Raw genomic sequence first — 27,159 nt, 5'->3', positions numbered from 1 at the left:
GTATGAGTATACAGGATATGTGTAACCTTGTATGAAATGCATTTATAACCTCGTCATGAAACATACTAGCTCTATCAAGCCACAGCAACCTTTCCCTGTCTCCCGGTCCTCCCTATCTTTCCCTCCTCTCCCCAGCCCCCTCGTCCTCCCCACCATTACCCCCCCCCCAACCCCTGTCCCCTCGTCCTCCCCACCATCCCCTCGTCTTCCCCGCCATTTCCCACTCTCTTGTCCAATGCATTCCCAAATGATCCGATTTTCCATAAGAAAATTGGGAAAATCAAATGATCTAATGTTCCCATCACTGTTATATAAGAAAAACCTTTAAAAAACGAAATGAAAAAAAATAAAAAATAACTATACTCAGAAAATGAACCGTAGGGTAAAGAACACAGCTGAATTTCACCTCAATGTCACACAGAATAATTAAATCAAAATGAAAATATATCAAAATCTATGTAAAATTAATTTGTCAATACAATTAAAAACCTTGAAATGGAATCGCAACATATTTAGCATAGCGTGTGTTGCTAATTCGTGCAACTGATGGCGCTGTTTTTCAAAAGACGCATGCTTTTGCCTGTCACAAGCGTGGCATTTATATAATAGGTATATAAAAACACGTGCGAGTTGGAATGGAATGTTGCACCAAAATTTCAAAGCAATCAGCGAAGAACTTTTGGAGATTACAGCGTGTGTTGCTCTTATGTCTAAAAGGTGGCTCTGTTTCTCAAAAAAACATGTTTTTTCCTGTTACAAGTGAAGCATGTTTACAGTAGGTATATAAAAACATGCGCCTATTCATATGCAACGTTGTGTCAAAATTTCAAAGCAATCGATAAAGATAATTTGAAGATTTCCCTCACATAAAAAACACATGAAAAATACCGTTTAAAAAAAATGTTTTTTTCCCCCGTCACAGACATGACATCTATATAATATACATATAAAAACCCGCGCGGATGCGAATGGAACGTTGTGTGAAAATTTCAAAGAAATCGGTGAAGAGCTTTCAAAGATTAGCGATTTTGAACAAACGAACATTTATATTTTTATTAATATAGACTAGCAGTACCCAGCCACGCGTTGCTGTGGCTGAGCACCGCATGTGCATTGCTGAGCCACGGCAACCTTCCCTGTCTCCCAGTCCTCCCCACCTTTCCCCCCCTGCCCCATCCCTTTGTCTTCCCCCATTATTTATCTTCCCCACCCCCCTCGTCCTCCCCAACATTCTCCCCTCTTCCAGCCCTTTATCCTCTCCACCATTTCCCACTCCAGCGTCCTCTCGTCCTCCTAACTATTCCCCACTCCACAATCACCATCCCCTCGTCCTCCCCACCATCTCCCACTCCTCCATCCCCTCGTTCTCCCTCCTATTCATCCCTCCCCTGTCCCCTCGTCCTCCCCACCATTCTCATTTCCGTTTTTCGTCCCCATTATCCCCTTCTCCCCTCGTCCTCCCACCCATTACCCCCCTTCCCTGTCCCCTCCTCCTCCCCACCATTCACCACATCCGTCCCCTCGTCCTCCCCACCATTCCACACTCCCTCATCTGATGCATTCCCAAATGATCTGATGTTCCCATCAGAAAATTAGGAACATCAAATGATCTCATGTTCCTATCACTAAAATATAAGAAAAACAGTTAATAAAACTAAATAAAAAAATGAAAAAATAAACACAAACTATACTTACGAAATGAACGGTATGGTAAACATCACAACTCAATTAGAATGCAATGGCACACAAAAAAAAAATAAATAAAAATGAAAATAAATTTAAATTGATGAAAATTCAAGTTATCAATGAAATCGGAAACATTGAAATGGAATCGTAACACATTTAGTATAACGTGTGTTTCTCTTACGTGCAACAGATGGCGCTGTTTTAAACAAAACGTGTTTTTATCTGTCACCGGTGTGGCATCTATACTTATACTTACGAAATGAACAGTATGGTAAACAACACAGCTCAATTCTAACGCAATGTCACAGAAAATAATTAAATCAAAACGAAAATAAATCGAAATCTATGAAAATTCAATTTATCAATGCAATCAGAAACATTGAAATAGGATCGTAACATATTTAGTATTGTGTATTTTCCTATTACGTGCAATAGATGGCGCTGTTTTTAAGAATAAGCAATTTTTTCTGTCACAGGGTGAGGCATGTATATAGTAGGTATATAAGAACACGTGCCTATTTGAATGCAACGTTGTGTCAAAATTTCAAAGCAATCTGTTAAAAAGTTTGGAACATTTCCCCTCACATGAAAAACACAGTTTTCAAAAATATTTTTTTTTTCTCGTCACAGACGTGACATCTATATAGTATGTATATAAAAAACCCGCTCGGATGCGAATGGAACGTTGTGTGAACAGTTCTAACCAATCGGTAAAGAACATTTGGAGATTAGTAATTTTGAGCAAACAAACATTTACATTTATATTTATATAGATGTATTATGAATGTATGTTCGATTAGCATTTTGAAATTACCACAATCATTTTCTGTGGTTGATTGCTCAATAAATCACTGAACTATATGTTAGAACCTATCTCTAACCCTGTCCATGGAGGTTACCTTGCAATGACGATTGCCGTCACCGCGGCCCGGTCCCCGACCAGGCCTCCTAGTTGCTGGTCTGATCAACCAGGCTGTTGAACATCTTCTTATGAAGAACATAAAAATTTTTATATGTGCTGGTTAGCATTGTAAATTTGTGGTCAGCGTCTGAGGTTAAATAATAACAAATTACACACATGCGCCCAAACTGTCTTGGTTCCATATGATTGAGTTCAAAGCCTTATCCTCGTGGACACAGAATATGTGTAAAATTTTCACTGTTGTATGTACAGTTATAAATCACAAGGCCTATCATGGTCGTAGTGACTTGGGAACAATCATTCACTTAAAATGAATTGCATTATAGATATCGAAATGTTATGACACTTGACTCACGTTGACAGCTACACGATAACAGTTATCTTTTCTTAAATAATTTGCTATAAGCCTAATTAATTCTTTATTCATTTTATTAATACCTCAATAATAGTGCTTAGTAGAAAGAGATAACTGATGTATATGGAAACTAGAAAGTATATGTGTGGTATGGTAAGGAAACATTTCATTGATTCAAATTGTAAATTGTAGAAAAGTTTTTTTGTTTTTTTGAGATATATACAAGAGTTGTTACATTCTTGTACAGTTACTAGTACACGTAGCGTTTCGGGCAGGTCCCTGGAATACGACCCCCACGAAGAATCGTTGTTACAACCAAGTACACACGTTACTGTTGAGTTAAACAGAGGCTACAGTTAAGGATTTGCGCCCAGTAAATCCTCCCCGGCCAGGATACGAACCCATGACAAAGTGTTTGCGCAACGCCAGGCGAGCGTCTTACCACTACACCACGGAGACTGTAAAGAAGACTGTAAAGACTGTTCAGAAAAATATTAGGCTAAATTATTATCCTGTAAATCGTTTATTAAAAATTGTGTCAAACTAATGCAGTGTTCATATTATTTTATTTACCAATTGAAATTCACAAACGGAACTATAATATTAATGCACTAGACCTGAGTTAACTTTACAAAAGAGATAACAGAGTATGTAATAATCAGAAGAGTCGTCCGGTAGCACAGTTTCCCATCCTACAAGTACCTGCTCTCACTCTTCCAGAATGGTTGAGAAGTATCAGTTATGTTATTCTCCTCTCCAGTTTCTTATCAAGAATATGCTTGACACAGCTTGGATATCTTAAAAATAGCTTGCACCTAGTACTGTCTTATCCATCGGACAAGGTGTCCCTATTGTTGAGTGTTAGAGGAGAAGGAAAGTGCTCCGTTTGACAGAATCCGCACTCTAGACACGTTGATGGGGCAATAATCGACTTTCACACTTGCCGAATGGGGTCACCTACTTCTGATACTAAAATCAGATAAGCGTATCTTAGTTAAGTTCTATGGGTCGCTGATACCTGTGGCTCTTTGACATACAACATTAATTTTATGTGTTTCCAGTTATAACGTATGTATAGATCAAATTATCCAGTGTGTCATCTTCTGAATCCTGAACTGTTATCAGTGAGAGTACAGTAAAATACTGCTGTGACTGTCAATAATATAACAACGAATCAATGAGCATAGTGATATGCTGCTGCATTAATTGTGGGTTTGGTTAGAGTTCATAATTTAGAGAAGTGAAACGTTCTGTCGTATCTTCACAAGACATTCAGCCTTGATTAACATCTTCACTAGACATTCAGCCTTAATTAACATCTTCACAAGACATTCAGCCTTGATGAATATCTTCACTAGACATTCAGCCTTGATGAATATCTTCACTAGACATTCAGACTTGATGAATATCTTCACTAGACATTCAGACTTGATGAATATCTTCACAAGACATTCAGCCTTGATGAATATTTTCACAAGACATTCAGCCTTGATTAATATCTTCACAAGACATTCAGCCTTGATTAATATCTTCACAAGACATTCAGCCTTGATTAATATCTTCACAAGACATTCAGATTTGAATAATATCTTCACAGGACATTCAGACTTGATTAATATCTTCACAAGACATTCAGCCTTGGTGAATATCTTCACAAGACATTCAGATTTGATTAATATCTTCACAGGACATTCAGCCTTGATTAATATCTTCACAAGACATTCAGCCTTGGTGAATATCTTCACAAGACATTCAGATTTGATTAATATCTTCACAGGACATTCAGCCTTGATTAATATCTTCACAAGACATTCAGCCTTGGTGAATATGAGCCAATTCCCCAAATATCGATAAATATAACTTACGGCACTAAGTAAATAATACTTGAATAAAACGTTATAAGGAAAACAGTTAGTTTAAAATAACATAATACTGTTTTTACAATTACAAATCATTATTAAATGCCAAACATCTTGGAAAATAAAAACATTTTCAAAATATGGTTTATTCTATGAAGAGAAAACAACTTACTTGAAGTGATGGCGCACTAAACTCTTCCATGCTGAGACCGTCTTCTGCCAGCGGAAACTCGAAAGGCCACGGTATGGCCTCAATAACTTTATCCTTGCTGTTAAAATAAGGGAAAATGTACCAAATTAATCAATAAAGCATTTGACTGAAACGAAATATGACACATAATAAAGACAGGTAGATAAAAAATTTTAAGCCAGCAAAAATACACTCATAATATTGAACAAGTAATTTATAAGCATATTCATCGACCAGCCCCTTCTCCTGTTGAAACAAAAGTTCCCACGTTGCTACAAGCATTACAATACTGTTATTATGCCATAACAGGCGTTCTGCCCATCCACCTGGACTGAATGGGTCTCGAACCCTGGACCCCACTCTTGTGAGGCCGTAGCTCTATCAACTCTTCAATGAACAATCTTAGATGAATGTTTCCAGAAGCAGCATCCTGCTGCCAGACTGGAATTTTGGCAGCAGGATGATGCTTCTGGAAACATTTCTTTTAAGACTGCTCACAGTAGAGTTGATAGAGCTACGGCCTCTCACGCATGGGGGTCCATGGTTCGACACCCATACAGTTAAGGTGAATGGAATGTTTATTTCCAGGGAAATCTGAAGCGCAGTTTACAAGCGTTCTTACTATGTAGAAAGCTCTCTTCAGTTTGCAAGAAAAGTTCCCATGCTGTTAAAAGCCTTCAGTTGCTGAAAGAAGTCTTTTCACATTTATAAAGCTCTTCTACACTATACCAAGCTTTCCCACGTTCTAGGAAGCTATCCCAATGTTGGAACGTGCATTCATAAGGCTGTAAGAAACCTTACTGGATGTAACGAGGGTTACCATGCTATGAGAAGGGTTCTCGGGTTGTACTAGGTACTACCACGCTATAAGAAGTGTTCTCGGGTTGTAATAAGTATTGTCATGCTATAAGAAGCGTTCTCGGTGTAAAGGAATGGAATTCCAGCTAGCTTACACATGGTTGATAGAAGAAGGCACACCGCATTTTGCTTTCAGCAGGTGCTATTACGATGTTGTCGTTGTCGGTTGCCCATCCTTTATGGACAAACCAACCCAAAATCCGTAGAGTGCCTATACTCAGATCAGGAGATCACCCTGTACACTTCCTACTCTCGGAGAGGGGCTCAGCGTCACACATTCAGGGGGGTGCGGCTCCAACACTGGCCTGGTTTTTCACGTGAACACACCCAACTCAAGCTGCTGTGACTACCCACTCTCTCCTTATATGGTATGGCCTCCTTAATCCCCCATTCGTTTGAATTATAACTCTGTACCACCCTATCCACAGCTATGGTGCTTTCTCTCTCTCTCTTCTACTTCCTGGGAAGCCTCACTAGGACAAGGGCAAACACCTGTTCATTACAAATATATAATAACAGAACAGAACATATATAAAGCACTCACATACAATATATAAGGAAATAAACTTCAACACCTTATGATATTATAACCTGGTTGCAAACCAATACCATCAGGACTCCATCAGCTGTTTATACCAAGTGGTTGCCCAACTCCTGGCTTGCCACTTGTGCTACCAACCTCACCGAGGGGGGTTAAACCTTGTACAGCAAATATGGCATCATCATCCACTCCCTCAGCCGTCCGGCCGAGCGGACAGCACGCTGGACTTATGATCCTGTGGTCCCGGGTTCAATCCCAGGTGCCGGCAAGAAACAATGGGCAGAGTTTCTTTCATTCTATGCCCCTGTTACCTAGCAGCAAAATAGGTACCTGGGTGTTAGTCAGCTGTCACGGGCTGCTTCCTGGGGGTGGAGGCCTGGTCGAGGACCGGACCGCGGGGACACTAAAGCCCCGAAATCATCTCAAGATAACCACCTTTCACTGCGTCTTGCACGCTAATGACAATCAAGCACTCTACCTACTCCCTACAAGTAGACAATAAGAACTTCCTTCCCACATCTGTGAGTTCACTACCCTGACATCATCAGGTTCTTCCAGGTTTATCTACAAGGATCTTCTACAGCTACTCCAAGCTGCTGTACCATGAAGTTTCCCGTTGGACTCCGGTGGTACTCCACCACTGATTCCACAGAAGCATGTGAAACTTCACATCACTGCTCCTCTTCACACAGTTTGAGGTCCAGTTCCTCACTATGGGGCTTGCTCTTCCACAGAGTACAATGGCCACTCCTACGGCCTTGAAGTTTCACTCATTAACTTCTTCTCTGGCCTCAGAGTACTCCCATCAGCTCCTTCCTTAAACAAACCTGCAACCCATTCATACGCTAATAAAAATGTTCCTCTACAAACATATAACTGAAATGAACTACACACACAACAAATATTTCACCCGACATCTACCTGCTTCCCACATACTGTGAGGTGACTTCCCCACATTTGGACGGGTCCATCCTCCGCCCTGCCGGCTGCGGGGCTCCTCTATTTCGAGTCATCTGGCGGCCCAGCCCTCAGTTGCCTCCCTAAGCTCAGCAGGATAGGATGTGCTGCTCCTTCCTCAACTGGTTCCCTCATCTTAATTTAATTTTATTATTTAGGCTTTCTGGCTTATCAAAACATGCCTAACATCTCAATAAACACTTGCTACGGCCGCTGGGCACACGACCAACTACAAGCAATCACTGTTAACTGGTAAGAAGGACTCACCCAGAAATTGTTTCCTGCGCTCACACGGTTGCCCACGAAAATGTTTTCAGGACGGCTACCAATTACCGTTGGAGTGCCACAGGGCAGCATCTTAGGACCTTTTCTATTTCTTATATATATCAATGATCTGCCTAATGACTCTAATATTCCTAAACCTATATTGTTTGCTGACGATACTACCCTTATCTATTCAGACCCCAACCCACATACACTAAATAATGTAGTGAATAATGAATTAAAAAAAGTCCACTTATGGATGTCAACTAACAAACTAACACTAAACATAGAAAAGACCTACTACATCTTACTTGGAAGCAAATCATCGAATGCAATTCAGCTACAGATAGACAACATTAACATCAGTAATAAAAATAATGGAAAGTTTCTTGGCCTATTCCTAGACAAGAGACTCAACTTCAGCACCCACATTCAACACATAACTAAGAAAGTCTCTAAGACAGTTGGTATACTCTCCAAAATAAGATATTATGTTCCTAACTCTGCTCTCCTCTCACTATATTATGCACTAATCTTTCCCTATCTTAATTATGGTATCTGTGCATGGGGGTCTACCACTTCAAACCACCTTAAGCCCATCATCACCCAGCAAAAATCAGCTATCAGAATAATAACAAACTCTGCTTTCAGACAACACTCAGCTCCGTTGTTTAAATCCCTTAACTTGCTAAATATTAACTCCCTCCACACATTCTCTTGTGTCAACTACATTTACAAAACCCTGTTCTTAAATGCAAACCATGCTCTGAAACTCTCCCTGGACAGATGTAATAGGACCCATTATCACCACACCAGAAATAAATATCTCTTTGATATCCCCAGGGTCAAACTTAATCTGTGTAAACACTCTATGCAAATTAAGGAACCTAGTCTATGGAACTCACTCACTAGTGAATTGAAAAGCTGTCAAACTTTTGCCTCATTTAAAAACAAAAACAAAAAGTACCTAATTTCATCTTCGTAGTTTCCTACACAGAGCTTTAAATTTGCTCTGTATCTAGTGTTACCCAATCTTAATGTACTTAAAAGGTGGCGTTATCATTGTTTGGCCGAAAAAATTCGGCCAAACACGAAAAATTTATAAAAATACTACAACGTTCTGGCAACACCGTGGTGCAAACCGTTTAATGTTATGATAATAAATAACGTAATTAGAGCAAATTTTCCAGCCGCAATTGCCCGAAATCTGGTCCTCGCGGCTCGGGTGCACCGTAGGGTGATGCGTCATACGTTGTAAGCGTCTAGTATTTCGCAATAGAGTGGAGAATATCTTGTTATGCATATACAAATTATAAACACACTCGCTGGCAACTGTCTTCTGTGAGAGGGAGGGGCTATAATCCGATTTACTGGCTTAGTCACCCTCTCAGTGTCTGTGCCGGCGGTCGCATGCCTGACGCGCTCGCACAGATCGTATTTTCTTGCATATACTGCACAATGGATATAGTATCGGACAAGAAGAAAGCTCTAAAGGCAAGAGCTCTACGCGTTAGCCAAGTAAAGAAGGAGCGTAAAGCCACACTGAGGCAAAACAAGAGTTCCCTTGAGTGAAGAGAGAGGGCAGCCTCCCGCCCCCACAACACACTACCTCGCCTCACACCCAGGCACCCACACCTCCTGTGGCACCTGCCACACCTCTGTGGCACCTGCCACACCTCCTGCTGCACCTGCCACACCACCTGCGGCACCTGCCACACCACCTGCGGCACCTGCCACTCAAGATCTTAGACCTGCAACTCAAGACGTTCTCCCTCTTGATGTTGCAAGATGTTGCATATTTCAGACCAATTATATTAGGTTAGTATGTATTATGTTTTATATCTTGATACTATATCATAAATAATTGTAAATATAAAGCTGCTGTCTTTTTTTTTATTTTTTTTTTTATTTTTTTTTTTTAATAATTTTTTTTTTTTTTTTTTTTATCAGGCGATCTTCATGGAACTTACACACCTTACTGAAGGAATGCCAATCTACAAGGGTGGTAATTTTGATTGAAATTGGTAGTTCATCAACCTCAGCCAAAGGTGGCTGAACTTTGACCTTCATTTTTTACAGGTAACTAATTTGCAACTATATGGTTGAATAACTTTTTTATTTATTATTCAATTTACATGGAACTTGCACATTATATGTAGAGTCTGTGCCTCTAAAAACTCAAGTTATATATTTCCCCTAAGATCATTTATTGATTTTATATATATTTATAAACATCATTTTGTTGCATAATTTTTTGGGTGAACTTTGAAAATTTGTATTATTGCACTAAATAGGTTTGGGATAATAATGCCACTAGACAACCTTTATTATATAGTATTGTGATAGCTGAGTATCATAGAAATAATATCAGTTGATATTTGTATTTGTTATATCAACTTTAAAACATGTAAAAAAATGGTTAAAAAAAGATTTTTTTTTTTTCTCCCTCTCTATTTAGGCTGCGATGCTGAAACTTGGACCACTTGCAGCCCTCTTCACGTGTAACACGTCAATAAATTTTCATTGCACTAGAACAACTTTTATGAACCCTAACTATCGCCCCCTTAATCCAAACAACTTTATCATTGTGTTCATTGCTGTCTTCTTTTATGTGCTAGCCATATGCTGTATTGTGCCTGCTAAGTTTTGTTAAACTACCATTCAAGCTGTCATTGCAATCACTCTGAGTTACCTATGTGCTTTAATATACCTACAATTTTTCTCTCATCTTTTATTTTTTTATGCTATGTAACTGTTATCATTTTTATAAATTTTGCAAGTATTTGCCTACTTATAAGTTTCTTAGATTAAGGACCTGCCTGAAACGCTGCGCGTACTAGTGAGTAGTGTAAAGTACGCCAATGACGTGCAATTTTGTTTTTTTCCCATGCACGTCATTGGCGTACTAGGTTTTACGAACAAAGTACGCCAATGACGTGCAATTTTGTTTTTTTCCCATGCACGTCATTGGCGTACTGGGTTTTACGAACAAAGTACGCCAATGACGTGCAATTTAGTTTTTTTTCCCATGCACGTCATTGGCGTACTGGGTTTTACGAACAAAGTACGTCATTGACGTGCAATTTAGTTTTTTTTCCCATGCACGTCATTGGCCCTGGGTTTTACGAACTTTTTTCAGCATGCGAGTCTTTGTCCACCTGGATTTTACGAACTTTTTTCAGCATGCACGTCTTTGGCCCCTGGGTTTTGCAAGCTTTTTTCAGCATGCACGTCTTTGGCCCATGTATTTTTCGTTACCTCCGTGAGATTCTCCTCGCCCCTGAAAATTTCGTTCAAGGGGATTAATATGCCGGTCCCTGGCGTACCCAAATTTCGTTACCCCAGTGGCCCATGCACAGGCATGGCCAATGGGCAATGACGTCATCTGCCAGCCAGACTTCAATTTGCCTGGGGGTAGGATTAAAAGGCTGGCTTCTGGCGTACCCAAATTCTGTTGCCCCAGTGACCCATGGCCAGTCTTCATCTTCCCTGAATAAGTCAGTTTACTGAAATATCATGTCTGGCCAAGGATCGTGTATTGAGCATAGGAATGAAATCCATTCATATGAAACAAAGGGGAGCAGCACTGCAAGAAGTTATATGTATTTTCAAGTTCGTCCCCTGCTACCTGTATTTACCCAGGTCTTTTCCTAAATCTAAAACCTACCCAATTTATTCCTGTTCTGTTTCACGTTGATACGTATAATAGGTTATTAATATTCCCCTTTACTATGACCATTCAGTCACGCCTCTATCATGTCACCCCTATTTCTTCTTCGTCATCGTTCTAGAGAATGTAATTTGAGCTTTGACAATCTTTCTTGAAGGATCGTTTATTATGCATAGGGCAAAAAAATAAAACTGCTATCAGTCGTTTATATTAAAAAATAGAGGCCTGGGCATTGGTGATTTCAATGCGAGTTCAGTAGTGACCCTATCCTTATGCGCATCTCACATTCGCTCAAAACATACCTCCCATACCATGCTATCGCATTTAACAAATAAAAAAAAACTCATTCAGTAAAAGCAAGCCTCTCGTATTTTTGAAATAAGGCCTTCTGCAGTTACCACCTTTTGTGACGTCATCATCCCTAATGTGTCACGAGGCGTCAACGGGCTAAATGCGGATCCCAGGAGGTTCGCACATAAGTGTGAACTCTTAATCTAGCTTAATACCTCACCTATACTCTGTGCTTCATCAGAGTTGATATTCAGCTACAATAGCTCGTATTTTTGCTCATTGCTTATATTTTCTGTTATTCATAAACCTGATCAAACCTTCCTAACCTAACCTAACCTAACATATTATTTATAACAAACAAATACATTCTACAGAACAGTTATTGTTGTTATTTAGTGACATCGTGAAAAGCGAACTCAGGTATAGGGATAATGTATTGATGGACATTAGCATATAGGTGTGAAGGTATTACTGCACCTTACTGGTAAACTATGTATGACGTCACCAGACAACCAATGCGACCTTTGGCGTCCTACTTGCATGTGTATTTGATGTTATTATTCAAAAATGACTAGACTATCCATCCCCACCTAACCTAATCAGAGGTTTAAGAATATACATTTTAATCAACCGTGACTGTAATTATTATTTTGTAATAAGTGCAAAGTATATCAGCAGCCCAACTGTCGTACAACAATTTAAGCAGAATCGTACATCTGGCAGCAGGCAAGCTGACCTTATAAGGACCTCCCCCCAGCCCAAAGGACAGTTCAACTCAGGCTTCCTGTGCTAACACTTTGAACTAGCTCCAGCACTTGTGCAATATCCGACTTCACTGTCTCGTATCTATCAACTCAACCATGAATATTTGTGAACTTTGCAAGGCACCTAAACTAGGGCCATTCCACCTGTGCCAGGCAAAATGTGGTGAATGTAGAATAGCCTTCACCGCCAATCCTCGGCATCAGTGCGTTATTTACTGTGTGCAATGTTCTGAGATATCTCGTGGACATTATGATAAGATTTGTCCCTCGTGCTCCAAAGTGATTTGTGCTACCCGTAAGTATCATTGTTTTTATAACATCTGTTAGGAGTCATAGTATATGTTTAGATACTATAGAAAATTGTTCAATAGCAGCTAAATTTATATGTGAATTAGTATTTGCAGTTGGCTGTAGAGCTATACATCTATGCAGCATTCCATAAAAATATATATATGTATAACTATATATATTAATTAAAATCTACAGGTGGCCACCCCGATGCATGTCCATTTTGCATGTATCTAGATGACCCCGAGTCTGATACTAGTTCTGATTCAGAGTACTCAGAAGCATCATCGCACCAAAGCGTCCAATATGAAAGTAAGTCAATTACACTATTCTGCAATACCATCCCCAATTCTTGTCAGATATATTTATAAAAATATCTAATTTATCATCGTTAATTATTCACATGATTATTTGTATGATTTTAGGCTCGCCAACTCAGCAGGTAGTGGAGGTAGTGGAGGAATATCTTCGCGGAGGAGGAGGGGGAGTGCCTAGCACTAGTCAAGCTCATACACCGCCATTAGAAGATAGTAGCAGGAACAGTCCAAATCGTAAGTATCATCCTCAATGATTATTCCCATAACTTTACATTATTTATTTTTATGAACATTCCTATAATAAATTTATATTATTTTTTATTAAAAATCTAAATTCTTTTTACTCTAGGTAGCCATCTAGAGGGTGATGATGACGATTCCCTGCATCTGGTTTGGGAAGCAGATTCAGATATGGATGCCAGCCAGGCTATTGCTAATTCTCCGCCACCACCTCAGGAACAGCAGCAGCAGGTAGATGTTTCACTGCCTCCTCCTCAACCCGAAGTGCTTGAAGTGATAAATAATTTCAATGGAGGGTACATACGCCATTCATATAGCATCCCAGATCTTGCCCAAGGAGATCCTGCCCATTATTTGACTATATATCGTGATTATTTTATTCAGCAAATAGAATCCTTGTTTGATGCCGTTCACCCCAATTTCCCTCCTGCCCTCTTGATATACCCGGATTTTACATTTAATTTACAACGGCTTAATCAAGAAAATGAACCTGATTTTGAGGGAGAATTACCTATAAGGGCAGAGCAACGCACTGTATCTAGGCATGAGGCTAGTGTTGTCGTAGATCAATGGATTGCTGAATTGGATAATAAGTTAGAAGAGTTCTTTGCCGAGACAGAAGGTTCGAGTCTAGGTATACAGAGCATTTCTGGTTTTTATATCAATTCTATAGCTGTTCAGCATCCCATCCGTCTAGGAGAATACGTACCTTATCCAGATAAATTGCGTGGCAAAAATTATGTTTTCAACCCTAAAGGGGAGCAAAATATATGTTTAATCCAATGTTTGGCAGCATATAAATGTCTTGCTCAGGGGATGACATTACACAACATTAGCAGGCGTTCCAAATCTGCCAGGTGGTGTCTTAGATTTGTCCGATGGCCTGAGGATATTGAAATTCCCATAACGTACGATAACATTAATAAAATTGAAAGCATAAATAAATTAAGTATATTTATCTATGTGCTCACCCGTGAAGATAATAGGTACTACATTAGCTTAGCTAGAAAAGGCAGGGAACATTCTGCTCGTAAAGTACCTTTGCTCATGCTAGAGGATCAGCATCTTGTACTCATTAAAGATTTCAATCAGTATGTTCGCAACATGCGTAGTAATTCTAGCAGAATACCAAACAATCATATTTACTGTCATTCGTGTTTAATTCATTTGTCACCTGATGCGATGCGGGATCACGAAGAGTCATGTGAAGTTAAACAAACATTGAAATTTTACCCTGAAGGTCATAAAATCAAGTTCAAAAATTACGGTCGTGCCTATGGTCCCTCTCACACGGCATATTATGATTTCGAGTGCTTGTTGGACCCCTCCAATCCCCAAGGCATGATTGAGAAGCGTCACAAAGCCGTGGCATATGCTTTTATCATCATCAACAGGGAATCGGAGGTGGTAGAGAAATTAACGTATATGGGGGATGACCCTGTGAATCATTTCATAGATACTTTGGAGAAAGCATGGAAGAGAATCAAATCTGCCATGCCTACATACAAAATATCTATGACACGTGAACATTGGCAGGCCTATAGACGTCAGACCACATGTGAAATGTGTTATAGGCCATTTAAATCAGCAATGGACAAGCACCGTCATCATGATCATGCTATTGAATTTAATAATTATCTTGCAGCCTATTGCCGTAGGTGTAACATGCTGTGTAGAAACTCATATAAATATTTATACACATTCTCTCACAATGCAGCTTATGACCTCGGGGTAATTTTAAATGAATTGTCCAACCTCCCTAACCGTGAAATTGACATTGCCTCCAAAGATGGATTTAAGTTCATGAAAGTAGATATCGGTAAACTTCGGTTTATGGATAGTCTGGCTTTACTAAATGGCGGGCTGGAAAAACTAGCTAAAGAACATATCAAGGAAGGTAAACCCACAACTTACACCTCAGTTATGCTAGATGACGTCCCTGTAGCTGCCCACCATTTATTAAAGACAGGCAAACAGGTCTTCTGTTATGACTACATTTCATCTTTGGAGAAATTAATTGAACCGGCTCTTCCTCCTCCCGAAGCCTTTTTCAATAGTTTAAAGCACGAGGCCATAAGCGAGACCGATTATACACAGGCTAAAGAAGTCTTTAGATTAGCGGAATGCAAGACCATTGGGGATTACTTGAAGGTCTATTTAAAAGTAGATACTGGACTATTGTGTGATGTGTTTACTGTATGGCGCAAGACCATGCTTGAGCTGTACAAGTTAGACATTACACACTATGTCTCGTTATCTAGTTTTGCATGGGACGCTTTCTTGTTTAAGAGTCAAGTTGTCTTGGACTCTATTTCTGATCCCCATTTGTACGATGTATTGCGTAGAAATCTAAGAGGCGGATTTACCTCTGTTGTACGGCAACACACAAGTGTACAAAATGAGCATACGGGTGCTGATCCTTCTAGCACCAATAAATATATTCTGTATTTGGATTTTAATGGCTTATACGCCACCTGTATGACAGAACTGCTTCCTCAAGGCGGGATCCGTAAATTATATGCTGCCGAATGTGATGATTGGCTCCAACAAGGATTGGAAAATATTACATGTGATGGGGATAAAGGGTATTGGGTCATGTGTGACACCAAGCATGTCGCACCTGAGGTGGCTCGATACACCGATGACTTACCTTTAACCCTGTCGCATGCTAATATTTCGACTGATCTTTTGTCCGATTATAGCAAACATATTTTAAATACCGAAGATCGTAAACTCCCCAAGAAAAACAATAAATTAATTGCTTCACATCTCCCTCAAAAAGATTACTTGGTGAGTTTGGATTTGCTTCAGCTGCTGATGAAATTGGGATTGGAAGTAGCTAAGGTAAATGCAGTTTATGAATTCCAACAGAGCAAGTACCTTAAGGAATTTGTAGAAACAAATGCTCGTGAACGTGCAAATACACCATGCGCCATTAAGGGTAAAGCTTTCAAGCTGGTATCTAATGCAATTTACGGCAAGAGTTTGACAAATGTGAGTAAATATGGCGATCAGCATTATTTAGTTACATCACGAGACAAATTCCAAAAGCATGCACGCAATCCGTTCTTCAAACGGAGCATTTTGTTAAGTGAAGACAGAGTTATTTGCACAGTTAAGAAACAATCACTTAAAGTCAATACACCAACTTATTTGGGGTTCCAGATCTTGCAAATAGCTAAGAGGATCCTATATGATTTTTGGTACAATACGGTCAAAGCACATTATGGAGACAAAGCTAGATTGCTGTATACGGATACAGATTCGTATTTGATTGAATTAAGCTGTCCAAATGCTTTTGAGGAATTAAATAAACTGCCTTTATCTCAGCATATGGATTTCAGCAATTTCCCTCCTGAAAATCCCTATTTCGATGACTCTCGCAAAGGTCAACTAGGTTTGTTAAAATCGGAAGTTGGGGCCAAAATTATCAAAGAACTCATTGCATTGAAGCCTAAAATGTACTCGATTCTCACTCAAGATCAGGTTCAGATCTGTCGTTGTAAAGGTATTCCCACTTATCATCAGTCTAAACTCACTCATGCTGCTTTCCAAAGTGCTTTAGAGTTGAATATTGGGCAGAGGTTCCAATCCAGATCTATTAGGAATGTTAAAGGCCGTATGTGTACCTGTCTCACTACAAAACGTGGATTGTCCGCCTTTGACGATAAACGTTATGTACTGAGTCCTACACAGTCTTTGGCGTATGGACACCCCGATATACCTCGAGCAGAAATTCATGAAGAAGAGAATGAGGAGGAGGAGGAGGATGTACCTGCACCTGCTGCTGCACGTCCTGTGAGACGTGGATTCCATCCCATATTCAATATGTGGGGAAAACGCGATGCACTGGTGAACAAGACGTATCCTCACAATTAGTGACTGAAGAAATTGGTGATGGAACATTGCAACCTCCCCTAACCTGTCATTGATGTTTGAAAATTGCTACCTCCCCTAACCTGACATTGATGTTTGAAAATTGCTACCTCCCCTAACCTATCATTGATGTTTGAAAATTGCTACCTCCCCTAACCTGACATTGATGTTTGAAAATTGCTACCTCCCCTAACCTATCATTGATGTTTGACAATTGCTACCTCCCCTAACCTGTCATTGATGTTTGAAAATTGCTACCTCCCCTAACCTGTCATTGATGTTTGAAAATTGCTACCTCCCCTAACCTGTCATTGATGTTTGAAAAATTGCGGGGCCCCTGACTCATCACTGATGTTCTGAAAATGCAGTCTCCCTTAACCTTTGTTGAAAATGTTCTGTTGTATATCTATGTTGTAAATGTTCTGTTGTATATAAAAATAAAAATTGTGAAATGTATACTTTGATGTTTTTATAAAACCGTGCCCCCCCCCCCTAACCTATGTTTTGAAAATGTTCTATGCAAAAAATATGAAATGTATGCTTTGATGTTTCTATGAAACCTTCCATGTTTAAATATAATAACCTTATCATACTTTTGTCAGTACAAACTCAACACGAGTCATGGATAGTTCACCTATCACTGAAGAACAACTTGATATTTTCAATGAACCAAGCAGAATAATCATTGCAGGATTTTCCAATGGCGGAAAATCTCATTTGTGCACTAAACTCGTACAAAAATACCATCTGAAATTCTCCAGTATTATTATATGCGGCGGCAGTTACAGAGCATTGCTAGACGATCCAGTAATTAACAAGAAAATAATTGCTCAACCTGAAATTATTAACCCTTTAGATGAACGTACAGATGATTCGCCTATTTTAATTATTATCGATGACTTGTTCATCGAATCTGCCAATTCCAAAATTGTGTCTGATATCTTCACTAAAGGCAGACATCTTGCTATTTCGTGCATATTCATTACCCAAAATATATTTTTCTCTGGGAAATATGCTAGAAGTATAAGTTTAAACGCCTCCCATTTCATATTAGTGAAATCTAGAGATTTAGCTCAAATTGAGACTTTAGGACGGCAGTTATTTGGAAAACAAGATTCTAAAAAGCTTTTAGATATCTACAAGAAAGCCATCAGTAAACCTTATGGGTATTTATTGGTGGATTTAGGAATGAAAACCCCTGAACGCATCACCTTCCGTAGCAATATTGTTGGTGAGCATCCATACGAAATTGTTTACCAATGGTGAATGTACTTAACAACAACCACAAGGGAAGGTTAGGGGGGTGGGGTGCATAGGATGTGTTCCCCACAACAACAACAACCACAAGGGAAGGTTAGGGGGGTGGGGTGTATAGGATGTGTTCCCCACAACAACAACAACAACAACAACAAGGAGAGGTTAGGGGGGTGGGGTGTATAGGATGTGTTCCCCACAACAACAACAACAACAACAACAAGGAGAGGTTAGGGGGGTGGGGTGTATAGGATGTGTTCCCCACAACAACAACCACCACAAGGGGAGGTTAGGGGGGTTGGTATATCGGATGTATAAAACAGCTAAAACCATACAATCAGATATCACTTTATTAGAAGATGGAGCACGTACTAGATAAAATTTATTATAACCCCGCATCCACAGGAGGGTTAGGGGGGTCAATAGGTTGTATAAAGAAGCTAAAACTATAAAGCCAGATATTACTTTATCAGATGTCAAAGAATACTTGAAATCGTCTAAAGCTTACACTTTGCACGCATTAAAACCTCGCAAATTTCAACGAAGAAAGGTGCTGAGTCCTAAACCCCGTATATATTTAGCTTGTGATTTAGCAGAAATGGGATTATTGGCCAAATACAATGATGATATTAAATACATTCTCGTCTGTGTCGATATTTTTTCACGGTATGCGCAAGTCGCACCTCTGAAACGCAAAGATGGACAGACTGTGAGTAAGGCTCTGAAAAACATATTGGAATCCTCATATTTCCAAGGAATACGTAAAATAAATACAGATCGAGGAGGAGAATTTTATAATTCTCATATGCAACGAATGCTTGCAGCTAAAAATATTAAACTGTATAGCGTATTTTCTCAAGAAACAAAAGCCGCCATCGCTGAACGCTTTATACGTACCATGAAAACCAAGATTTATAAATATATGACTGCGCACAATACCTCGAGATATCTGCCCATATTGCCTGATATCATAAAGGCGTATAACACAACACCCCACCGAGGGTTAGGTGGTCGGACTCCAGTTGACGTTCATGCTTTATCTCGTCCACAAGATATAAAGAAACAGTTCAATCTCATGTATAAAAGTAAGGACAAACCTAAAGCAGGTCTTAGTTCGCTACTAGCTGTCGGGGACACAGTTCGCATTACTCTCTCCAACAGAATTTCGACATTCAAGAAAGGTTTTGCTAGACAAAACACGGAAGAAATTTTCAGAATTATTCGTATAGATAAAAGCCAGCCTATCCCATTATATTTTTTACAAGATTTGAATAACAAGCCTATTGACGGAGGGTTTTACAAGGAAGAATTAACCCTAACCCATTTACCAGTTGCATTTAATATTGAGAAAGTACTACGCAAACGTACATTGCCTAATAATAAATTACAGTATAAAGTAAGGTACGAAGGCTACGATTCTTCATTTGATCAGTGGATTGATGCTGATGATTTGTTGAAGATATGAAGAAGCCATTAGTATACAAGTACAGAGACTTGGTGACCTTGCTGAGCAAACTTAATTCCTCAGCCAGGAAAAAATTGATTGCTCAGTTTAAAAAACCACATATTCATTGCTTGTCAGAGATTTTCAACAATTTTCTGAAAAATAGGCTTCCGGTTAAGAAGAAAGTTATAGTCAAATTGAAGAAATACAGAGACACCTTGCATTCGCTAGCTTGCAAGAAACCCTCAATTTCAAACAAAAAGCGTATTTTATTGACTCGTAAAGGAGGCAGTATCCTCGGTATATTATTACCCATAGCTGCTAGTTTAATTTCCAGGCTATTTAATAAATAAAAATGAAAGAATATTATCTAGTACCTCGTAAAACCATCGATGAGAGACCTGCTAAAGTACCAGTAGTAAAAAAAGCAGAAGTAACGCCATCACTAGCTCCAACACCAGCAGCAAGTACTCCAGTAGCACCAGTTTCAGTACGAGCTAATCCTTCAATAGCACATTTGGTACATTTAAAATTGAAAGCTAAAGATCATGATTATGCTACTTCGCTGTTGAATTATTTTGATGAAAGCAAGATGGTGCAATGGGACGTCAATGGGAATCTGCAAATGCCAGTGACTGGAATAAACATAATTGATGATATTTTAACTAAAATGACAATTCACCGCTCTGTATTCCAACGAGAAAAATTACCGCTGGTTAAATTATTCATCTCTTTAACCTCAACTCCACGAGAAATGTTTAGGAATACAGAATCTCGTAAACAAGTATTTAATGATGACGTGGCACTAAGAAGAAAACGGGCGTATGCTCCTACTACAGCTGCTGGAGAAACTAAACGCCCTAAAGTTGGCGGAGGAGCACCATGGCTAGCTTACTAAAGGTGAGTGTATAAATAGATGTTCTGTTTTGTTTTTAGTTTATTCATTCATAGTCCAGCAATGGATTCCCACGTTATTTATGCTACTAGTGTTTCTAATACAGATTTATTTCCTAATAATGTACCTAGTTCTTTTGAAAACAGACTGTATAATCAACTCGTGCTGGATTCTAGACGTTCCTACGAAATGTGTCTCCAGAATATATTATTGCCTTCGTCATATTACATAATAAGATCAGATGATCTGGAGAGTTATATCCGCGTGAGAATTATGTACCTAGATGTTAAAGGAATTACTTACAAACATTCCAAATTTCTACCGAAAACTAATATTTTAGCTGGTGGCATAAAGGAAATTATATACGCCATCAATAATGAAATTACCCATATATTTTCACAGAACGATTTGAGTTTTGTGTCTGATGTCTATAAGACGCATTTCCCAAGATATGCTGATGCATATATTAAATATGGAACGATTTCCAATAGAGTAAAGTTCAATACCGCGAGCAGCGATGAGAATGTATTGTATTATGACGATAATCGAGCAATATGCAGGATTTCCCTATCCTTTGGGGCGAGTATTGGCAAGGTTTTAGGAACTGAACAGCATAAAAATTATGATATATACGTACACAAGAATTATTTGGATGAAACACCCATATCAGACACGTGCCCCTACCCTCCACAACCCAGGGGCATGATGGATTACTTGTGTGTTTATTGTGATAAAATTGCTCCTACGATGTACGGAAATTTATTAGTGAATATATTGGACGTAGTGTCTTTGCAGGGTGGTGAAAGCACGAATAGGAAACTATATAAACCTCTAAATACAAATGTACTGGATAGCATAAGTATTGCAGTAACAGATCCTAATGGGACTCCTATTTATTTCGATAAACGAGGAAGCACAACAGCTGTTTTACATATACGACCCCGAATTGGGTCTATATAATAAGGACATTACAGTTCCGAGCCTCATTACTCATCTGCAAGCTACAAAATGCGCGTCAATTTCATCCCTCCGTCTGTAGACGAAATATTATTCTTAATTAGCCCACCTGCCTCATATAAAGGAGGTGGGCTGAGTGATATTAGAATATTCAATAGGAGTCATATAAGAGGAGGTGGTATATTCAGTTTCCTCACTGGTTTAGCCCGTAAAGCAGCCCCATTTTTAATGAGAACCCTAGCTCCTGCCGTCTTAAGTATGGGTCAGAATGTATTGCAAGACATGCAAACAGGCGAACATTCCTTTAAAAAGTCAATGAAAAAGCATGGGATCGAATCATTGAAGGGAGTTGGCCGGCAGATTTTAGGTGGTGGTAAAAGGCGGAAAAAGTCTAAGAGAAAGGCTAAGGCCACCAAATTTGCACTTATTCGCAGTTTCACAAAACAGAATAAGAAGAATAAGAGATATAATGATGTGTTTGCATAAATTACAATTCATTCCTCTCATAGCATCCAGCATGAATACTACTACTACACTAGGAGCGGGGCTACAATCCCCTTTGGAAAGTTACACAGTGGCTGTAACAGATGGATTTCCCAAACTAAATTCAGCACGTATGATCGAGTCCACTATAGCCAGCAGGAAAAATATCGATATTTTACCTGTTAATTTAGGAATTAATAAATTTAAGGACTCGTATATAGAATTTAGAATCCCTGGCATACCTGGTCATTTCCTGGATATGTCATCACTAGCCCTAGAAGTAGGTATAGAATTAACAGAAGCTGACGCCGCAATAGATTCGGGCAAAAAAGTGACTGTCGCCAATGGTTTATCACAAACACTTTTTAAAACAGTGGTGGTGTATTTCAACGAACAAGTAGTTGAAAGTAATTCTTTTTTTTCTTATTGGGCGTATATAAAGCTGCTAACGACTCTTTCCAGAAGTAAAATTGATGGTTTTAAGCATCTAGCTCATTTTTATAAGGAAGAGGCGCTAACGATACCCAATAAAATTGATACGCAGTATTTTGCTACGACCACGATAGATCAGGATGAGAAAATGGCTAATATGAAAGAACAGGGCATTTATACGTGCTTTAAATTACTGCTGGATATTGCATCTATTAGCGAATATTTACTGGATAACGTAGATGTAAGAATACGTTTGGAGTTAAATAGTGATAAATGGGTTATTGGCAGTGATACAGCAACTGCTAATTATAAATATAATATAAATATGGCCCGCTTATGGATAGATAGATTAACCCCATTCCCTTCTGGGCTACTAGCTATTAACAGAGCACTCGCCCAAAATAATGGAGCAGTAACGTATATATTTGATAAAACCCTATTTAAAACCTATATTCTAGGGTAGGGCCAAAAATCACTAACTATGGACCAACCCTGGGGTGGAGTGATCCCTGAGAAGTTATACATGGCCATTATTGATATGGAAGCCATTTCTGGAGATTATACCTTAAACCCATTATATTTCAACAATTCCGCCTTGAGCAACGTATATATCTCAGTGAACGGCACGAGTTTATTTAATATCGCGTGTGATTTCCCCCATAAATGTTCGAAATTATATTATACGGTCCTGAATGCTGTAGGATTTAATGTAGATAATATTTTGTCCTACGAATCGTTCGTTAAAGGACAAACTCTGCTGGTCTTTAATTTATTACCAGAAGAAATAAAGGACACAGTTTCCTTGGAAGCGACAGGGAATTTAAGAATTACATTGGAATTTAATACAGCCATAGTGGGAAATAAAGTCATACTGCTGTTTGGTCCTACTACTGGGGTTATGAAAATTAATGCTGACCGACGTATTATTTGTGAAACGAGAGCCTAAGAAACATGAATTGTTTAGAAATAAACAATGGGTTGAAAAATATATATTTAGGGGAAGAAGCCATATATATCGGATGTTATTTAGCGAACGATGTACGGAGAATCTTCAAGAAATTGAATAAAGAGCCAGTGGTATTTATTTTAAATACTTTAGATGAGAAATCCCCTGTAACGATGATGGGTCATTGGATGACTGTGTATGTACACAATAAACCTTCAGGAGCCATTATCGCCCTGTTGGACAGTTTTGGGGTGAAGATGGAATTCCATTCACGTTATTTACAAGAATTCCTCTCTTATTTTGAAGATTACAGAGTTTACATGTTCACACAACGCATACAGAGCATGGACTCCTATTATTGTGGAGCCTATGCCATGTTTTTCGTCTATCAATTATGCAACTTTAACTTGAGAGCTGCACTACATAAATTTGAAACTTTATTTGAATATGGGGAATATGATATGAACGATAGGAAGATAATACAATTTGCTTATTCTAATTTTGCAATGCCCAACTGCAAAAAGACATTTTGCATAGATGGAGAGGATAAATGTCTATCGCTGTGTGATGACTCCTCATATTACTAAGTTGTAAGTATATTTTAGAAGTTTGCCATATATTGTCTTTCATATTATTGCTGATTTATTATTATTATTATTCTGTGTTGCTAATATGGGTTCTATTTATTCTTCCAGATTTGATGTGGCAGAGAAACTGGTCTCACAAAAAATTACCAGGATCTGGAATTGCTATGACCAACATCTGAAATATCATGCTTGTTCCCCATTACAATTTTACTGTTAAGACTAGAATGTAAACTTTTATTACCAATAAAATAATAGAAACCTATACAATGTATATTCTTAAACCTCTGATTAGGTTAGGTGGGGATGGTTAGTCTAGTCATTTTTGAATAATAACATCAAATACACATGCCAGTAGGACGCCAAAGGTCGCATTGGTTGTCTGGTGACGTCATACATAGTTGACCAGTAAGGTACTGTAATACCTTCACACCTATATGCTAATGACCATCAATACATTGTCCCTATACCTGAGGTCGCTTTTCACGATGTCACTAAACAACAACAATAACTGGTCTGTAGAATGTATTTGTTTGTTATATATAATATGTTAGGTTAGGTTAGGTTAGGAAGGTTTGATCGGGTTTATGAATAACAGAAAATATAAGCAATGAGCGAAAATACGAGCTATTGTAGCTGAATATCAACTCTGATGAAGCATAGAGTATAGGTGAGGTATTAAGCCTGATTAAGAGTTCACACTTATGTGTGAACCTCCTGGGATCCGCATTTAGCGCGCCTCGCGCCACATTAGGGATGATGACGTCAGAAACGAAGGCCTTATTTCAAAACATGAGAGGCTTGCTTTTCATTGAAGTCACCATGCCTGGCAGGGGACTGTTAGTTTATACAGTAATGTTGGATTAGTACTGAAATCGCATTGAAGTCACCATGCCTGGCAGGGGACTGTTAGTTTATACAGTAATATTGGATTAGTACTGAAATCGCATTGAAGTCACTACGCCTGGCAGGGGACTGTTTTCATACAAATGAAAGATAGTAAGTTTTCATTTTTATTTTGCCCTATGCTCAATAAGCAATTTCTGAAGAAAGATTGACAAAGCATAAATTATATTCTCTAGAAAGGCAAAGAAATAGAGGTGACATGATAGAGCTGTGAATGAATGGACATGATAAAGGGGGAATATTAATAGACTATTAAAATTATCAACACTATACAGAACATGAAACAATGGACATAAATTGGAATAAGTTATAGATTTAGGAAAAAGACCTGGGTAAATACTGGTTCTGTAACAGGGTTTGAACTCATTTCTTATGTTATTATTATGTAATCTTAGCTATAAAATGATCTTAGACAATGGGAAACAGTACGGCAATACCTTATTGAGAAAAACGAGCTTATAATCGTTAACGCCATTGCACATTAGGCTTGACAGAAGGCAGTATTTTAATCCCCTTTGCTATAAATATTGAAAATGGGAATAAATACACTATAACAGAAAACGGTCTTATTCAGGGAAGATGAAGACGGGGTGACTGGCTAGCTGATGACGTCATTGACTATTAGCGATGCCTGTGCTTGGACTACCCAGGGGTAACCAAAATCATGTATGACTACAAGGGACCTTTTAATCCCCTTGAGAGAAATTTCATGGACTACAAGGCAATCACCCGGTGGGGTAACGAAAAAACATGAGGCCAAGTAGGGGCCGTCGGATAAATGTCAATGACTTCGACACAACTTAGAAAACGGACACAGACGGGGGAGTGAAAATCTCACCGGGGCAACGAAAAAACATGAGGCCAAGTAGGGGCCGTCGGATAAATGTCAATGACTTCGACACAACTTAGAAAACGGACACAGACGGGGGAGTGAAAATCTCACCGGGGCAACGAAAAAACATGAGGCCAAGTAGGGGCCGTCGGATAAATGTCAATGACTTCGACACAACTTAGAAAACGGACACAGACGGGGGAGTGAAAATCTCACCGGGGCAACGAAAAAACATGAGGCCAAGTAGGGGCCGTCGGATAAATGTCAATGACTTCGACACAACTTAGAAAACGGACACAGACGGGGGAGTGAAAATCTCACCGGGGCAACGAAAAAACATGAGGCCAAGTAGGGGCCGTCGGATAAATGTCAATGACTTCGACACAACTTAGAAAACGGACACAGACGGGGGAGTGAAAATCTCACCGGGGCAACGAAAAAACATGAGGCCAAGTAGGGGCCGTTCACCGGGGCAACGAAAAAACATGAGGCCAAGTAGGGGCCGTTGGAAAAAGCAAAACGGCCCCTACTTGGCCTCATTTCTACTACTCTAGTGGCTTTACAAGACTGTTATTACTATGCTATGTATCCTCACAATCTCAATGTATCTTCTTGTATATATACAAATAAATAAATAAATAAATAAAAATAAATAAGAAACATTCTCAGGATGTAATAAGTATTATCACTTTATACGAAGCGTTCTCAGGTGGTAACAAGTGTTCCCACTCTGATAGAAAAGTTCACATATTAAAAGACTTCCTACACTGCACAAAGAATTTTCATTCTTATCAAACGTTCCTACATGGTAGCAAGCATTCCAATGCTGTTGAGCGTTCCTACATTGTAATAAGGTTTTTGCATCGTAACAAGCACAGTACTGTGAATTCCCGCGCTGAACAAAGCATTCCCACACTGTATAAAGCATTCTCACACTGTACTAAGCATTTCCAAAGTGTACAAATCATTCTCACACTTTACTAAGCATTCCCACACTGTACTAAGGATTCCCACACTGTATTAAGCATCCTCACACTGTTTTAAGCATCCCACATTGTAATAAGTATTCCCCCTGTAATGACTATTCACTACATTGTAATAAGTATTCCCCATAATAAAATATGCAATTCCTACACTGTACTAAGCATGCCCACACTGTATTAAACTTGCTCATACTGCACTAAGCATTCTCACACTGTACGAAGCATTCCTACACTGTACTGATCATTTCCTCACTGTACTAAGCATTCCCACACTGTTTTAAACATTCCAATACTGTACTGAGCATTGCCACACTGGAATAAACATACCCACACTGTAACGACCGTTCCCTCACTGTAACGACCGT

At 39.0% G+C, this 27,159-nt stretch overlaps 1 protein-coding gene and 1 long non-coding RNA gene across 2 annotated transcripts in view; one reads left to right on the top strand and one right to left on the bottom strand.

Annotated features, from left to right (window-relative positions):
* Positions 1–27,159, bottom strand: part of LOC138369226 (extended synaptotagmin-2-like) — a 300,187-nt gene that overhangs the window by 141,773 nt on the left and 131,255 nt on the right. Inside the window, exon 6 of the mRNA XM_069332167.1 lies at positions 4,995–5,091. Coding sequence (XP_069188268.1) covers positions 4,995–5,091 — 97 coding nt within the window. The remainder of the gene's footprint in view (positions 1–4,994; positions 5,092–27,159) is intronic.
* Positions 8,998–10,163, top strand: LOC138369134 (uncharacterized). The gene is made up of 3 exons (XR_011229761.1): positions 8,998–9,450; positions 9,583–9,711; positions 10,091–10,163. It is a non-coding gene; the product is annotated as an uncharacterized lncRNA (long non-coding RNA).

The sequence above is a fragment of the Procambarus clarkii genome, chromosome 27, assembly GCF_040958095.1.
Source record: "Procambarus clarkii isolate CNS0578487 chromosome 27, FALCON_Pclarkii_2.0, whole genome shotgun sequence".
Lineage (NCBI taxonomy): Eukaryota > Metazoa > Arthropoda > Malacostraca > Decapoda > Cambaridae > Procambarus > Procambarus clarkii.
The sequence above is the reverse complement of the archived record's forward strand: the minus strand, read 5'-3'. Positions and strand labels throughout refer to the sequence as shown.